At 46.6% G+C, this 12288-nt stretch overlaps 1 protein-coding gene across 4 annotated transcripts in view; it reads left to right on the top strand.

The window, feature by feature from the left end:
• The window catches only part of LOC307217733 (bactericidal permeability-increasing protein-like), a 44856-nt gene that overhangs the window by 8450 nt on the left and 24118 nt on the right, over window positions 1-12288 (top strand). For 2 of the 4 annotated variants that reach the window (XM_079979524.1, XM_079979527.1), the window contains exon 2: window positions 11948-12095. In XM_079979524.1, the coding sequence (XP_079835650.1) occupies window positions 11948-12095 (148 nt within the window). Of the gene's footprint in view, window positions 1-4019; window positions 4206-11470; window positions 11721-11947; window positions 12096-12288 lie in introns of those variants that run through there. The other 2 variants (XM_079979525.1, XM_079979526.1) reach the window with 2 other exon arrangements.

The raw sequence follows: 12288 nt of genomic DNA, 5'->3' as shown, positions 1-12288 counted from the left end.
AAAAAGTTAAATTATGATAAAAAGTGTGTATTGGCAATAAGGAATATGAAATTGAAATAAGGAATAGACGGGAGGTTGGGTCGATAGTGTTAAGACCAACTTAGGTTTTATTGTTTGTTAAGAAAATTTTGTGGTTATGTGTGTAATTCTGTATCTGTGTTTTCTCTTTTTCTTTCTTTTCTTGCTGTATCAATAATAATAATAATAATAATAATAATAATAATAATAATAATATAAATGACAATACCCCTTCCTGCTGTTCATCAGCCGGGGGCCTGAACCACTGCTGCCCTGCGCGAACCTCTCAACGGAGCAGCGAGACCAGAGTTCTTTACAACAGTGATATTTTGAGCAGTGCCGGTGAATCACAGAATTGTAGCTTGGGAAGGGACCCCGAGGGTCATCTAGTCCAACCCCCTTGCAATGTGGGAACCACTGCAGGGTTCCAAGTGGCGCAGGACCTTTCGGACAACAGGTTTCTTGGGCGTTTACCCTGAATCATTGCAGGGAGGTTAGACAATGCCAACTGATTCACAAGCATTCACTCCTGATTTGTTTCAAAGCAAATGCAATCCTGCACTTTCCAGGGCATTTCACTTTCCCTTTCCTCATAGTGAAAAGTCCAGTCATTAGGGGAAGTGGTCTTGTTGTGCAAGACCTCCCAGTGAGCTATAGTTGCACAACCTGGGTTTCCAGGCATCTGATTGAATCCCACCTGAATCCCAGTCAGGAAGTGTCCCAGCCACTCTGGGGGGCTCCCAATCGAGTGTTAAAAACAATACAGCATTAAATATTAAAAACTTCCCTAAACAGGGCTGCCTTCAGATGTCTTTTAAAGATAAGATAGCTGCTTATTTCCTTCACATCTGGTTGGAGGGCATTCCACATGGCAGGCGCCACCACCAAGAAGGCCCTCTGACTGGTTCCCTGTAACCTCACTTCTCGCAATGAGGGAACTGCCAGAAGGCCCTCGGCGCTGGATCTCAGTGTCCGGGCTGAACGATGGGGGTGGAGGCGCTCCTTCAGGTATACAGGACCGAGGCCGATAAATCAAGACCATAAGGGGAGGGAAACATAAGGGTCACACGGAGTCCAAGCCAAAGGCCAGGTGGAACAGCTCTGTCTTGCAGGCCCTGCGGAAAGATGTCAAGTCCCAGGGCCAGTACTGAGTTCTTAGACTCTTAGACTCTTCCCTGGGCAGAAATGGGATTCTTTCTCACACAAACAATTAAACCTGATGGTGTGCAGTTTCACTTGCTAATTACACAACAGGGCTATGCATATTTGATGCAATCTCCAGTAATTGGCATCCTGAGAACTCCAGTTTTCATTCTATTTCTCCCCTTTTCTTTTAAAAAAAGCAAGTTTCTAATCTTTAATGCCACTGAAGAAAGCATCAAACTCTGTGAATCAAACCTTGGCGAATCTGCATTAATTTTGCTGACCAGTGCTGAGGAGTTGCTAACTTGCAGACCTCTGCATTAACTAAGCCGCTTCTGGCAAACCAGAGCAGCACACGGAAACACCTTTTACCTTCCCGCTGGAGTGGTACCTATTTATCTACTTGCACTTTGATGTACTTTCGAACTGCTAGGTTGGCAGGAGCAGGGACCAAGCAACGGGAGCTCACCCCGTCACGGGGATTCGAACCGCCAACCTTCTGATCGGCAAGTCCTAGGCTCTGTGGTATAACCCACAGCGCCACCCACGTCCCTAGAGAGACTACCTTACTCCGTGTTTAAAACCAAAATCGTATTTGGATAGTGTTAAGTTGTAGGTGAACATATCAGACGACACAGCGATTCTTCAAACAGCTCTTGTTTATTCACAGGCCAGAACAGAACTGAACTGAAGGGTTCAGCCAGCCTGCTTATATAGAGCTCAACTACAAGGCAACAATAACAACTTTCTGTAACTATCCAATCACTGAACGTCACTTTCAATTCCTTATTTGCATATGTGGACCTGAGTGAAAACTATCTACAGTATCCCCTGCTGGCCCCGGGTGAGAACTTCAGTACATAACAGACAGAAACTGTTTCTCAGGCAGCTAGTCCTAGTCTTTATAACCTTGTATCTTCTTCCAGAAGCTGAAAGAGATCATTTTCGGGGTGTGCACTATCTCTGCAGCTTTCTGATGGCACCTGGAAGCACAGATTTGATCCAAGGTGGGATTAGTGCACCCAATTATTCTCTCTGCAGTCTTCACAACCCTGGACAGCATTGTTTTTTCCCTGACTGTGCAGCTCCCAAACCACACTCACAGACCATAAGTTAATACACTCTCCAGAGTACAATGGTAGAATGCCATCAACAGGTCCTTTGAGAGATTGTTTTCCCGGAGGATTCTCAGAAAATATAACCTCTGCTGTGCTCTCTTCATCAGGTCTTTTCTCCCCAGGTTAGGTCATCTCTCAACTCCATTCCCAGAAATTGAAACACCGAGACCTGTTCCCCTCTCAAACTCCCACTCTGCCCCCAGCCTGCTCACCAGCTTCCTCAGCTCAGTTTGCTCGAAGGCATGGCCTGATGCAGAGTAGTCGCTGCCTTCTCCTGACTCCTCCTTGGCATCCTGCCATCAAGGGGGAGCGTGGGGTGCCCCTTTGCTTCTGCAACACGGTGCACTGCATGCAGCTCATGCTGGAAACTTTGAGGGCAATCGCCCCCCAAAAGATCAACAACTTGCCGCCGCCAATCATCCAGATTTTCACTTCTAGTTTAGGGTTTCATTTTCTTTCTTTTTAAATTTTTTTTTATTCATTTTCCTTTTTCATTCATTACATACATCTCAATTTCAACCCCCCCCCAATTTTTTTTTTCATTTTATAATACAAACAGAAAAACAAACAATACAAACATATTCTTGTCTTATCTTTATTTTTTCTAAACATTGTTAGGTGGGCTTCCCCAAGTTCCCCCCTATCTGATTTTCATTTTACCTCATCTTTAGCATAATTTCTAACCATTTTTTTTTATCGCACTTACTATAACCATAAAAATCTTCACATTTTATCGCTTACAAATAATTCTATTTTAAAATACACTATCTTCTACTTCTAACCTTACAGCCTAAATCGACTTCCAAAGCTATTCTAAGATTTAAATATTAACATATTTTTTTTTCAAATATTCCTTTCAAATATTCCTTTCAAATTTCCAATCTTCTTCCACCGTCTCTTCTCTCTGGTCTCAGAGTCTCCTGGTTAGTTTGGCAAGTTCCATCTAGTCCATACATCTCAAATTCTTAACATTTACTATATATTACTCCTTTGCTCCCCTCCAAGGCTTCTCCCCACTTCCGCTTTTGTTTTGTTTCTATTTTCACCCACTTTGCTGTCTCTTAACAGAAAAAGTTATTAATAACATAACACCAAGCCTAAAAACATAAAAGTAACAGTAAATACACCATCCTATTTTGCTATCTTCTAAACATTTTCTAATGCTAATAATGTGAATGTTTATTTAAATCCTGCCATCAAGTCTATTGGCTTTCTTTGTTTCTGCAAATATAATATGAATGGTTCCCAATCTTTTTCAAAGTCTCTGTTGTCTTTTTCTCTTAGTCTACCTGTCATTTTTGCCAGTTCCACATAGTTCATCAACTTCTCTTGCCATTGTTCTTTCATTTTCTTAATTTTGGAAATAGGGGTCGTCTTATACATGGGGGCGTCTTATACATGGGAAAATACGGTATACTCTCCCCCCCCCCCCCCCCCGGTTGCTCATCAGGAGTTCAGACCACGTCATTGCATATTTGAAGTTAGGGTGAATATTATTTTGCCCGAAGGTTCATCTCGTTACACTTCCTTGTGCTGAACCTGACATGACATTCATGTTGCCCGCAAACGTCGAATATATTGGACAACTTTCATCTGTGTCAATATGAAAGACAATCGGCCTTTCATCATCCCTCCAGAGTTCCTTCGATGATAAATGGTGTGGTTGGATTTCCTCACGAGAGACAGAACACCCCGGAGTACAACACCCGGATAAAACAATCATCACTTCCTTTATTGCTCTCCGGTGGTGTGACTGGCAATGGGGAACTGTGGGGGCATTCCATGGGCCCCGGATTGACGAATTACTGTCAATCACTTGCAATATAGGGAAGTCTAGGAATGGCGGGGAAGAATTATAAAGGCTCCAGGGGGGTTGATAAGATCATCGGATAGTGTCCAGCTGATCCTTTGGCGCTCAAGACTCTCGTAAGTAACACTTCTTCAAGATTTGCATTCTAGGCTTTCAGGAGGGCTGGTGGCCCAACTGACTGGGTAGCCCACCTGGCTACATACTTGAGGTGGCAGGAATTCTGAAGGTTTGGTCAAGGGAATGTCTCCCCTATGGAGAAAGATTGCAGAGTTTGGGACCTTTTACAGAAAAGGAAGAGGAGACATGATAACAGCCTCTAAGGTGATGCATGGCAGGCAGAAAGTAGGCAGAGAAACGTTCTTTTCCCTCTTTCACAACACTAGAACAGTAGTTTTCAACCAGTGTGCTGTGGCACCCTGGGGTGCTTTGAAGGATGGTCAGGGGTCCCACGGGCACCCTCTTTCCTTCCCTCTCTCCTCTTATGCCCTCTTGCGTCTCTGCCTCCCAAAGGCTTGCAGGGCTGTTTGTTGCAACAGCCCCGGCTACAAGCTCCACAGGCGAATGGTGCCTCTGGGACTGGCCAGGGGCGCTGGTTGCCAGGAGCTGAGGCGGCCTTGGGATAAGCAAGCAAATGGGCGAGGGAGCCAAGTCTGTCAGCCCTTGCTGTTGGGAAGAGTGCGACTCATGCAATACAATGGCGATTAATATACACAGAACAATAATTATACATTCTTTACCAACCTTCGGAGAAAAATACAAAACATCAAACAAAGCCACAGAGACTTACAAACTACCCAACCTAAGATGAACTTATAATGTCTGGTTTCAATAGATTTTTCAAATGCTTAACTCAGTCTTTTAGATAAGTTCATGAAGATACCAACAAAAGGTAAGTTAGGTGTTATTCACGATACCGAGAGATGCTAGTGGAGTTGTAAAGGTAAGGTAAAGGGATCCCTGACCATTGGGTCCAATCATGGCCAACTCTGGGGTTGCGGTGCTCATCTCGCTTTATTGTTCTTGCTCCAAATCAATCTTCAGCTTCTCAGTTAGTCCATCATCTCTGTAATTTCATGGAATTAGTTGGAATTAGCTGGCTATGTTGGTCAGGTGTGTCTGCTTGGCCTGCAGAGGGCATCGGCTTTTAATTTTTTGCGCACTGAGAAGAGTCTTGCTGGGTCGTTATAAAATTATATAAAAGCTGTTTGCATATGAGCTCGGTGGTTGCACAATCCATACGCAGAGCCACACATACTCAGATAGGAAGCCTTGGTTCAGTAACTTTTGCTCTGCTAGTGTTATAAATGGATCCTCACCTGAGACTCTAGACAGCAGGGTTACAATGTATCCCTGAATCATGCTTTTGCTATCAGGATGGTAGACTGCGCCTGAGAAAGAAGCTCTCTTTTGGCCTCGAGAAGCAAGGCGAGAGATTCCATTGCAGTAACTCAGGGAACAATTGCAGCACCTCTTGCTAAATCCTTTGATTTAGCTGCAAATCTTTCCCATCCCCCCTTATCATTTGTAACCATAAAGTTAAAGGAGATTGCACCAGACTCCTTCTGGAAGTGCAAAGCCAAGATGTGATAACTTCTTTCTTTTCCCTCCACCTCCCATATAAACCAGTCAAGATCTTTCAATGGCCTGAGGCTCCCCTCTAGAAGCTACCCAGACATATTGCTTCAGCTGAATTATTGCTTCCTTCCTCTTTAATTAAGAGACACGATAGCAAGGCATTTTAGGGCAATCTTTATTTCCAGATACGACAGGCACCAGCTATCTGCACTTTCTGGAAAGAATTCTGACAAGAGGAATAGATCTCTGCCCCTGGGTGTCTGCTCAGTATTGCTTTTAAATTTGCCTGCTAGCATTTACTGTGTTGCTTTAAACCGCTCTTAGCTGGAATCAGTTTCGGATATCCGTTCAACTTCCAAGACATTTGGAAACCAAAGCACAGCTTCTGCAGCCAATCGGAAGCAGCGCCGGATGTCCGGCTCCCAAAAATCATTTGACAACCGGAACACATGCTTCTGGTTTCCGATCGTTCAGGAGCTGAAACATACGAGTTCCAAGGCGTTCAGCAACCAAAGTATGACTGTAAGGCTTTATTGTAAAACAATCAAGCAAACAAACCTCAAAGCAGTTTACCCAAAAAGGATAAAACAATAAAAATATCACTCTCCAGAGTGCAAGCCTGGGCAGTGTGTCTGGAGTTCCTGAGGCTGGCCTCACTGATGCTGTCCAAAGAAAAGTAGAGCAATATGTTTGGCACCAGTTTGGCTGCAGGAGTTGCTGAAAGAGGCATAGAAGGCGCCGTCCAATCAATTTAGGGACTCCACTCTGACCTCGTGTATCGTTTTCTCCTTGGCTGCTTTCCTCTGCCCTTCAGATAAACTGTTCCCAAGCTACTAAGTACAGTACTTTCTTTTTATACTAATACAGTGGTACCTCTGGTTAAGTACTTAACCTGAAACTGTTCTTAACCTGAAGCACCACTTTAGCTAATGGGGCCTCCTGCTGCTGCCGGAGCACGATTTCTGTTCTCATCCTGAAGCAAAGTTCTTAACCTGAAGCACTATTTCTGGGTTAGCGGAGTCTGTAACCTGAAGCGTATGTAACCTGAAGCGTATGTAACCTGAGGTACCACTGTAGTGGCACCTTGATCTCTGCCTGGTAACAAATCATCATCTGGGGCAGACCTGTACAACCTGATAGGGTCTCACTCCTGTCAGCAATTGTCCTGCAGTATTCTGCATCGCAACGGCAGCTTCTGGGTGAAGCGCCACGTGCAGGGAAACAACTTTCAATCTGATGATACTGGGATAAAGGTTGTCCCTTAAAAAGGCTTGCTGGAAATGGACAGTCTTCGGCAGATGATAGAGGTGGCGCCTTGTCTGGTCGGCGTCTACAGACCTCCTGATAAGACGATATCTGCAGGGTGCCTTCTCCTGCAAAGCACAATGGCCAAGGGGCTATATAAGTAGCTGGTTCCTTTTGCAGTGGCATTAACAGGGTAGCCATAGGAAGCCCCAGCGAATTGTTGGACCATTGCCTTCTGCATCAAGGGCTGGAGCTCCTTCCATCTAAGGCCCCCTCAGCTCCAATACATCAGGCAGCTGCTTTGCAGAAACACGGACAGGTACTCATCCCTCCTCCTCTGGCTACAAGTCTATCAGCCAGCAGAATTCTCTCTCTCTCTCCCCCGCCCCCCTGTCTTCTCCTGTCTTCTGTTTTTGAGCCTGACCCTGTCATCTTGGGGTGACACGACCCCCTCTTCGCTGTGCAAACCCTTCTCTTCCTTTCTCCTTCCCTTGGCTGAGGCCACATTCACACCAAACATTTAAACCACCCATGTTGCCACTTCAAAGCGCCGTGGCTTCCCCCAGAGAATTCTGGGAGCTGTAGTTTGCTAAGGGTGCTGGGAGTTGTCGGGCGGCCTCAGTTCCCCTCAAAGAGAGACAGTTCCCAGAATTCCCTGGAAAGAGAGATTGGCTGTTAAACCACACTGCAAAATATGTCTCTGTGAGGACAATAGTAAAGGTACCCCTGCCCGTACGGGCCAGTCTTGACAGACTCTGGGGTTGTGCGCCCATCTCACTTAAGAAGCCAGGGGCCAGCGCTGTCCGGAGACACTTCCGGGTCACGTGGCCAGCGTGACATTGCTGCTCTGGCGAGCCAGAGCCGCACACGGAAACGCCGTTTACCTTCCCGCTGGTAAGCGGTCCCTATTTATCTACTTGCACCCGGGGGTGCTTTCGAACTGCTAGGTTGGCAGGCGCTGGGACCGAGCAGCGGGAGCGCACCCCGCCGCAGGGATTCGAACCGCCGACCTTTCGATCGGCAAGTCCTAGGCGCTGAGGCTTTAACCCACAGCGCCACCTGGGCCCCTGTGAGGACAATAGGCATGTGCTATCTCTGTTTTCAGTGAAGGTTTTCTGTATCCTTGCTTTTTGTCTGTGTATTTTAGCCAGATTATATATTTTTATAATTGAAATTGTACACAGCTTGGGGGATTGTTCTGTTTTCATTTTCTTTTTGAGCAAGGGGTATATAAATTTTCTGATTGGAATGAGTAAATAAGCATGTTGGCACAGATTCACAGAGACTTTGGGGAGGCGCTTTGCATATGGTCAGAGGTTCTCATATCACATTTCCAGGAAGGAACTGTAGCTCTGAAAACAAATCAAACAATTCTTCTTTATGTCACCTTGCGAAGGTATATGCCCTGAAAGACAGAACAAAAAAAAAAATATTGTGATGTTGTTGTTACTTTAGAGGGGAAACTGGTTTGGGGTTTGAGAGGTTGAAGTAATGGAATTTGCCTTTAAAATAAATACCACACCAAGTGTTTCATATGCCTTCTAAAGGAGTGATTTGCTCACTCCTCTTTGGAAAAAATAAAACGCATGGGTTTTTAAACAACTTCAGGGGAGGTAAATGTGCCGATTCTGCAAAACCTTTACCTCTGTGGGTGCAGCTTCTGGTGCTACTGGTTTATCACTAGATTACACATTCAGGTGTGTGTGGGAAGCGGCTGTCTGATTTGCAACACAAATGAATTTCTATATCAGCTGGGTTTTTATAAAAGGCAAAAAAAAAGCTTCGCACAGCTCATACTTAAACTATGGAACTTGCTCCCCAAAGGGGCAAAAATGGCCACCCACCAAGATGGCTTTAGGAAGATTGTAGGAGAGGGCTATTGATGGCTATTTGCCATGAAGGTTTGCCTCACTTAGAGGCAGCAGTTTCTATTGTTACAAAAGTTGGGTGCCTCCCCCTTTCTCTGCCGAATGATAGCAAGATCCGAGGGGGTTCCTGGCACTCACATGGGGTCTGTGTTCCTTTGGAGAACTGAGACACAGCGGAGACAGTCGTAGCTTTAAGAAATGTGGTTTATTCACCTATTTACACCTTCAGTCTGCGTGGAAGGAGGTCAGATCTTACAGCATGGTCATTTCAAGAGGGGCTTGTCCCACACTGCAGTGCAACACTTGAATCAAAAGCATGTTTCCCATTCTGCCTTCAGCCAGCCTGCCCAAGATGGATCTCTCCTTTTTCTCTACCCTCTTTCTTCCCAGAACACCTTGCTAAAGAAACTCTTTCCTGTAGCTTCAAACTCACACTGTAGCTTCAAACTCACACAAACTCACACACCATGACCTTGGCAACATCTGTCTCCCCAGGCCAAAAGATTCCTCTTTGATGGCCCATCAACCCCTTTTGCCATGTTAACAGATTTGCTCTTCAGGCTGGTTTGCATCAGCCAGCCCTGAGATTCCTTCTCTGGCATGGCTCTGCAGATTGTAAGGTAAAGGTAAAGGGACCCCTGACCACTAGGTCCAGTCGTGACCAACTCTGGGGTTGCTGCGCTCATCTCACTTTATTGGCCGAGGGAGCCGGCATATAGCTTCCGAGACATGTGGCCAGCATGACTAAGCCGTTTCTGGCGAACCAGAGCAGCGCACGGAAATGCCGTTTACCTTCCCGCCAGAGTGGTACCTATTTATCTACTTACACTTTGACGTGCTTTCGAACTGCTAGGTTGGCAGGAGCAGGGACCAAGTAACGGGAGCTCACCCCATCGCGGGGTTTCAGACCGCTGACCTTCTGATTGGCAAGTCCTAGGCTCTGTGGTTTAACCCACAGCGCCAACCACGTCCCGAGAAGGCAAAATAGAGCGGTACTATTACTTAGAGACCTGTGCTGGTTGCTGATTTGCTATTGAGCCCCAGTCAAAGAGTTGCCATTAGTATATAAAGCCTTAACAGTCTGGGACCAATTTACCTGTGAGATCACCTTAACATAACTCTGAACTGCTTCAATATGCAGAATTGGCCCAGTTCTGCGTTTGTAAGAACTTGATATTCTGGCAGCTGCGCTTTGGAACTCCCTGCCGGTTGACGTGATCTAGGTGCCTTCACTGTACTCTTTTGCTGCCTGCTAAAAACATATTTGTTTAGGTAAGCCAGCCCAGAAATGGAGAAAGAGGCTGAACATAATACAGTGAGGTTTAGCCTGGAGAAGAGGAGGTTAAGGGGTGATATGATAGCCATGTTCAAATATATAAAAGGATGTCACATAGAGGAGGGAGAAAGGTTGTTTTCTGCTGCTCCAGAGAAGCGGACATGGAGCAATGGTTCCAAACTACAAGAAAGAAGATTCCACCAAAACATTAGGAAGAACTTCCTGACAGTAAGAGCTGTTCAATAGTGGAATTTGCTGCCAAGGAGTGTGGTGGAGTCTCCTTCTTTGGAGGTCTTTAAGCAGAGGCTTGACAACCATATGTCAGGAGTGCTCTGATGGTGTTTCCTGCTTGGCAGGGGGTTGGACTCGATGGCCCTTGTGGTCTCTTCCAACTCTATGATTCTATGATTCTATGCTTGAGATCAAGAGGCAGGGAGTTCCAGGTGCCACCACACTAAACGATCAAGTTCTTACAAATGTGGAACGGGTATTTTTGCAGCATCTACATTGGTGTCATCAAAAATATTCCGTACTTTGAGATAGCTCTTGTGCAGCTGTGCTCCTTTGCATCCGTCTAGCCAAACGCAAGGTGTTTCTTTTAAAAGGAGATTCAGAAGCAATGCAAAACACAAGTGTCAGAGCTGCCTCCAGGTCCCAGCTCACAGAGGACCAACGCTAGGCTGTAGTTATGTACAAAAGTCTTTATTGAGGTTCAGTTTCCATTTTAAAGCCGCAGCGTGCAGCTCTACGTCTCGACCTTAGACCGGCGAAGTCCCGTCTGAGTCTCCTCCCCTTCCACACCAGTTTAAGACTCTCGCTTTGCTCCACCTCTTCCTAAGTTCCTTTCTCCTCTGGGCCCTCCTGCCCGCTAGGGTCTCATCCTTCCTGGACTCCTCTGACGCTGACCCTGACGATTCTTGCCCCTCCTTCCGGCGGGCTTTAGGACCTGGTTCCCTATCTGGGCTACCTTCTGTGCCGCTCGCCTGTACCTTTGAACTTGGCGCGCGCGCCCAGCCTGCAACTTTCCTCTTGACCGTTAACTCGCTCTCCGATGGAGGCGTGGTCAACCCTGACTCATCTTCTCTCGCTGGTGGTGCATATGTGGGCTCTGACACCTGGAACTCCTCCCCCCCACTGCGCTCTGGTGGGGAAGCTGGTCCTGATTTCCAACTGCTGCTCTGGGAGTCCCCGCTGGCCCCTTGCTTCTGGGGTGTCCCCCTTGGCTCGCCCCTTGCCCTGCCCATCGGCGCCCCCTTCTGTGAATCTTCCGATTCGCTGGAGAGGCTCATGGAATCTCTCGGGCTGCTGTCATATTCTCCTACGCTGCCCTCGGATTGCTCCCCCTCGCTCTCCATCTCTTCTCCTCCCTGCGCTCCCACTGAGTCCCTGACAACAAGTGAGTGGGAAGAAGAAGATTTTATTTCTAAACAGCAAGCAATATATACATACCAAGCATGCACTTCTATCTGCCACTTGGAAGCCCTCAAGAAGCCGCAAAGTGACTTCCCCTGGTAGCTTCAGTTTGCACAGCCCTGCGGCCGATCAGTCCGTGCAGGAGCTTCTGAAAAACTCTGCCCAAACTATCCGATTTTATAGATAGCCACTCACTTTCCCACAATGATTTCCAACATCAAAGAAGCTTTCCAGAACTACTGTATCCTCCACAGGTGATTAAGGCATGGGGGGGGGGCTGTTCACCTCCTCCCAACTGATTAGGACATTAAAGACTGTTCTCACATCATCAAAGAACTTAACAAGAGCGAGGGAGGGGGAAGGAACAGAGGCAGGAAGGGCTCTGTGTTAGATCACTAACTCTCAGAAACATTTTTTCGTCTACCAGGTGCATTTCTCATGCAGAATCATTTTAAGAGCCTTTCCCCCCTTTCTCCTCCAGGTAACACAGATGACCTTCGCACACACCTTGGGCCTACAGAAGATGCTCTGGCCAATTTCTCTGGCTCTTTTGGCCTCTTGCGTGCAGACAGCCATGGGAGCGGATGGAGGCTTGAAGGTCCAAGTGACCCAGAAGGGGCTGAATTATGGTGCGTGACTTCACGGCAATCTCCATACTTGGCCTTGAGCAAAACGGAAGGGGGAGATTAAAAAGACAGAGAGAGAGAGTCTCCTAGAAATGCTCAAACTGAGAACTTGTTGGTGCAGAAAGTACTTTTAAAAATGTGATGTTTGCATTAAGGCAGTGGTTCCCAAAGGGGGGGGGTGCTACCCGCCGGGGGG

The sequence above is a fragment of the Podarcis cretensis genome, assembly GCF_951804945.1.
Source record: "Podarcis cretensis genome assembly, chromosome: 6".
NCBI classification, from domain to species: domain Eukaryota; kingdom Metazoa; phylum Chordata; class Lepidosauria; order Squamata; family Lacertidae; genus Podarcis; species Podarcis cretensis.
The sequence above is the reverse complement of the archived record's forward strand: the minus strand, read 5'-3'. Positions and strand labels throughout refer to the sequence as shown.